Here is a 6,000-nt window from a genome sequence, read left to right on the forward strand (position 1 = left end):
GGGAATTAAAGGAGCTACTGCAGTGCCAAGTCTGAAGCAGCCAGACCCTCAGCTCAAACACTAACAATGTAGGATTGTTATTTATGGTTCTTATCTACATCCTAAGCTATACATTAGTGTGGGAACTTTTGCTCCAAACCATAAAGATTTCCATCAGTGCTGTTAGCATGTGACACATTCTGTATATATTCCATGACCCACCAAAGACTGAAAGGCAAACTTATTACGATGACTGACAATTTCATCTATTAAATCGAAGAGAAATTCTTTAGACCAAGGCTAGTAGTCTCAACATGACTGTACCCACTATCAAAAACAGTCTTATACTCAAAGTATTAGCACTGAAATTGGCTGACCATTTTTGTTTTGTCATCACATCTGGAACAGCCAGTGAGGCTCTGTGCTTAACAGAATTGGTCAGAACCACTTAAACAGCACAGAGGGAAAGGAGTGTCCTTACTGTATGTATCTGCTATTATTGTGACCAGAATGCAACGATTGGTTTGGGTAAATTGGAATTGAAAGGGTCACATGTGATAAAAACATACTAATGTATATTCTATTCCATTTCTATCAAGTCTGTTCTGAAAAACGCAAAATCCCTTTACATACTTGACCCTATATGAAAGAAAATCTCATTTTAAGACCATATATTTTGCTCTATTAAATTACAATTGCTGTTTTGCTGTTCTTTTTAACATAATACCACCAACAACAAATAAACATTTATAATAAGCCTAATTATGATAGCTGTTAGTAGCCTATCTACAGGTACGCTTTCGGCCGGTATCCCAAATCGAGACATCTTTTATATAATGTGATCATTGGCCTAGCCCCATGGAACTATAAAGAAAACAGCCGAGTGCTGCCAACTGTTGACTTGCAAAACACTAAAAAACTATGAGAAAACCTTTGAAAAAAATAAAAAGTGAAACAATAGCCTATCCCAAGACAGCAGTAGGAAAGCACCAAGGCCCCACCCCAAAAATTACTGTTACCATGGTGACTAGTCGGACATTTGATTGGTGGGTTGGGCTACAGTCCCAGTGGTGCTGATGGTGTGAATGACCACATCCAGTCTCCTACTGTGCATCTGATAGGTTCCTAACTGTCCGACCACTGATTAACACTCATGGGATTACTCAGCACGTTTCCCCGCTGCAGTAGTTAACAGGTTGCTCTGACACACACACACACACACACACACACACACACACACACACACACACACACACACACACACACACACACACACACACACACACACACACACACACACACACACACACACACGCACGCACACACGCACGCACGCACGCACGCACACACACACACACACACACACACACACACACATACAGATAGTAACACAACACATGAGCGTATCAATATGAAACAGCAGACGCGGAAGTGATGGGGCGTGCTCTCTGAGGGAGTGTCACCTTATTTGGAGTCTGTAACTCAAACAGCTGCATTATTAACATTTAAAACAACGTCCAATGTTCTTCTAACAAGACTGACTCAATGCCATGCAAACGGCACGCAGGCCTCAAACATCAATAGAAAACTCAGACGATTGCTTCCGCCCTTCTGTGAAGCTAGCCTCTATAACTAATAACCTTATAAGTGAACCAATAAGAGCTTAGATGTTCCAATCCTGACAAATATAATAGTTGCCATGAGCTCCCCATATCCCTCATAGCAGGCCATTTTAATATTTGGCCTTGTCTGAAGACTTGAAAAATGAAAATGAAAAATAAAATGTTAGCCTAATATTTCTGAATGGAGTTTGGCATCACTTTATCTTTCCGCACACGCAGTACGATAAGGCTGCTGTCAGTCCCTGTAGCCTGACCACTGGAGATAACACATGAGGATGACTTTGCCAAGGGAAACGCATCCACTATGTTAGCTAGTTCAAAGTGTTATAACGGTTACCTACCATTTCTTTGTGCATTCTATCGTCAGCTCCTGAAAGGACGCCGCAAACTGGAACTTGGAAGCCTTCTTTCCGACCCGCTGGAGCCGCTTCCACACCGAAGTCATGGTCGGGCTCGTCAAACAGTTATCTCCTCAAAGGCTCGAGAATAAACCGACATTAAGGCTATGCCAAAGAATTGTGTGTGTCCCGCTGCCGTGTCCCTCCGCTGGGACCGGGGGAAAGAATAGGGCTAGAGGAAGAAAGTTCACCTGCTTCTCTGACAGCTCCTCTGCTCCGGAGGCAAGGCAGCACAACATTCACACGCCTCAAGTCAGAGCTAGCGTCAAGCTCAACACGACGGGCTGGAAGCCGAGAGAGAAGGACTTTCAAAATAAACGCTCTAACCAGTCGGGCACTTCCGGACCTGAAGAGACTTTGGCAGCTAATTATGCAGGGCCATAGCAACAATTTCAGAAATATATGAGGTCCCTTTGACACTGTCAGCTGAAAGAACACACGAAACATTAACACAAAATAGCTCATAATAATTAAATTAGAAAAATATTGGTGTGTTGTTGCTGTCGATAAAGCCTAATACCGAAATTAGGCTACAGACATCTAAATATAGGCTAGTTAACTGAGCTTAAAAATAGGATGTATTACCTTGAATTGAATTTAGGCATACTTAATAGGCGTAAATCAGCTCTACACAGGTCCAAGTGCCCCCTTAAAATAATATTATTATAAAAATAGTAATAGGCTACATAGGCCAATGTGCAGGTTTTGACATTTTGGAGGGAACCTATTTTCCATTGTGTGCAAATGTTTTTTTTTGTATGTATTATGAATGAACTGCTGGTCCAGGAACTTTAACACTAAAGTTGAGTTTAGTTATTATTTAATTTTTAACAAATTATGTTTTATTTAGGAGGGTTCTAGCTAAAGACAGACATAATTTGCTTTTACGAGGCTATTGCTGAATATTGATGCAAATAATTTCTTCCTGCCTCAATCAGACTGCTACAGATGACTTGTAACATGTAGGTCTGACAGATTACGGCCTATGCTATAAGAAGCCAAACAGGGATTAGTGGATCACATCAAACTGTGTTTAGGGAAATGATCAAGGACGGAATACAAACTAGAAATTTGGAATTGTGAGCATGTCAGAGAATGTTTCACCCTGTAAGGGGACTTCTCCAGTTTAGCCCCCAGTCTATTTATAATGTCTCGCTGACACATAGAGCAGCTGAGAAATATAATGTCGCCTCAGAGAAGACACATAGGTAAACACCCTGTTCACTGAATGAGAGTGCATTTCATGCAGCGCTGTATTACTGAATTACAAAACTAGACCCTCCTCTGATGCAAATCATGTATACTTCCTGGCATAAGGCTTGATTTCAGTTATTTTTATTGCCGCTCTGCTCATAATTAACAAGTTCACTGACTGCCAACAACACTGCTTCCCTCTGACATTGTCTGTGGAAACTCCCTGGACTTGTCTGTCCTGACCCTTTCTTTAGTCTAGTCCACCGTGTCTAACCACTTTCTAATTCAATTTGAAGCTATAGCTAACAGGTTGTCCTTGTAAAACTGGCACCAGTGTGTTTACCACTGGCCACAATAGTCAGCCAACTTTAACTGCACTTAGTGAACATTTGATCACATTCAGATATTATATATTTGCAAACATAATGGGGAATATGATTCTTATCCTAAAGCACAGTTTATCGAAGGGATAGTTCAGTATTTTTGAAGAGGGGTTGTATGATTAACGTATTCATAGTTTGTGTGTTACCCAATAGAGATTCCGCTCAGCTCAATCACTATAAAGAGTTTGGAGGAGACGTCGCTGTAGCAGAAGTCAGCCTTGTTCTGTTGCAGAGGGGACCAGAAGAAAAATGGGGTTTCGCCACGTATATAAATGTTAACCTAAAAAATAGACAGCAATAGAGCAGTGAAAAAAATCCTAAATTTAGTGTACAATTTATTTTTTAGGTCAGCATTTATATAGGTGGCAAGAAAAACTGTTTTTCTGCTGGCCCCCTCTGCAATAGTACAATGCTGACTCCTGCTACAGCAAGGTCTCCACCAAATTCTGCGCTGATCGCCATCTCCATAAGGTAACAGACTAACTAAACATAAGTGGGCCTACCTCATACAGCCCAATTCAAAAATACTGAACTAGGCTATCCCTTTAAAGAAAATCCTTTAAACTTATATAACATTTTGTCCTTTAATGTCAAAGGGTTCCAAAGTGTATGGTGGCATTTTGAGTCCGCTCAAATGTCATAGGCTACATGTGACTGGACCGAAAAGACTGTTGCGCCATGGCTGCAGTGTGACCTTAATAATATTGTGGCGTATGATCGCATTGCCTGTCGCTTTCTCTGAACTGTGACAGACAGCTCACAGGTGTTTGGCTAAGCCGGGGCTATATTTACTGAGCTGTAGGGCATGATACCAGCACGGATCTGATTACTCTCAAGAACATGTTCAACCGTGTCTAGAAAGAAAGAAAGAAAGAAAGAAAGAAAGAAAGAAAGAAAGAAAGAAAGAAAGAAAGAAAGAAAGAAAGAAAGAAAGAAAGAAAGAAAGAAAGAAAGAAAGAAAGAAAGAAAGAAAGAAAGAAAGAAAGCGATTGTCTGATGTTAATGTTGAGTTCCAAATATCTTAAGAGTGATAAAAAAAACTGCAGTGATGCTGTAGCAGTCTTGAGTTGTTTTATGCTGATTCATTCTTGATTGAATTGTCGGATTATTTCAAAATGTTCAAATTTTTACACGATTTACTTTGTTTATTTACTGTTAACTGTTAAATCTGAACGCAGTGGCTTCTCCATGCTGCCATGAAAGAAACTGAGAGAACTGACACAAAATCCATTGTGATTTCAAACTTTTTGTGCCTCCGAACAATACGCTTTTGATTTTCTTATTGCAATCAGCCTTACTCCAGCAAACACCCAGTGTCAAAAAACAATGATAGATAATCTGACATCTGGGCACTATATCACTCTCTAAAACTGCCGGGACATAAACTTTGTCCCATCAGTCACTTCCCATCTGGGTGTAACTGTAGAATGTAAACTCATTGGCTGGTTAACATTTCTACATTTCCAGAAGCAATTCAAGAGGGCATGACCTCAGCATCCTAAGTGACAGTTTCGGTCCCTAAAGGAAGTGATACCTTGTTTAAATCCACAAACTTGCAGAAGCTTCATAAACCTGAAGAGGATCATATACTGGACAGCTTTATATTGGACCAGCTTGTGTGGGAATTGGGTGAATGAGAAGCAAAATTGTGAAGTAAATGTAAATTCAGCCCATTATGCATTTTACTAAAAGACTGCTAACTCCTCTGTGTTATTCCAAAGATCATCTCACTTTCCCATGCTTATAAAAAAAAACCTAAGTGTTGCGTTACAGTATGCATTTGTGATGGGAGACAAAATTAACTACCGGCCTCCCTGCATGACATTTCCTCCCCTGTCCAAAGTCAAGTCAGTTCAATGATTTCTGTTGACTGAAGTTTCCCATGGCTGATATTTTTGTACCACTCCTCAGTATCTTTATACTACATGTATAAAGAAAAAAAAGGGAAGGACGCAGTAAAGAGGATGGACTTCATGTCTACCCTACACTAAATAAAATATCTCACATTCCCTCAGGTAGCCATGTTTCTATTAGTTTGTTACTGTATACTACGGAATAAACTTTATAATAAGTAGGTGACCCTGATAAATATCAAGATTGTCCTCATATGTTGGTTAAAGTAGATATGGGGAACTTTCAGTTTCTGTTGATTCTAGCAGCACCAAAGCACAAAGGGTTTTTAAGACACCAGTGCCCAAGCCCATGCTGCTAGTGCATGCATTTTTTTAGGAAACAAGAAATGTATGACCATGGAACCATTAGGTTTCTATATGCAGGGGGAAACCCTTTGTTCTATGTGAAACACTCCATTCGTTTCCAAATTAAGAGCTGTCAGTGGACCACGGGAAACAGGAAATGCAATCCCCAGAATAGTTCCTCAGACAAACAAACATACCACGATTAGCTTTGGCAAGACACCAGCTT

At 40.2% G+C, this 6,000-nt stretch overlaps 1 protein-coding gene across 3 annotated transcripts in view; it reads right to left on the reverse strand.

The window, feature by feature from the left end:
- Positions 1-2,211, reverse strand: part of ehbp1l1a (EH domain binding protein 1-like 1a) — a 42,485-nt gene extending 40,274 nt beyond the window's left edge. For all 3 annotated transcript variants that reach the window (XM_080051731.1, XM_080051730.1, XM_080051728.1), the window contains exon 1: positions 1,943-2,211. In XM_080051731.1, the coding sequence (XP_079907857.1) occupies positions 1,943-2,046 (104 nt within the window). In that variant the 5' untranslated portion in view covers positions 2,047-2,211. The remainder of the gene's footprint in view (positions 1-1,942) is intronic.
- Positions 2,212-6,000: the final 3,789 nt, after the last annotated feature.

The sequence above is a fragment of the Ammodytes marinus genome (assembly GCF_949987685.1).
Source record: "Ammodytes marinus genome assembly, chromosome: 23".
In the NCBI taxonomy this organism is placed as follows: Eukaryota; Metazoa; Chordata; class Actinopteri; order Uranoscopiformes; family Ammodytidae; genus Ammodytes; species Ammodytes marinus.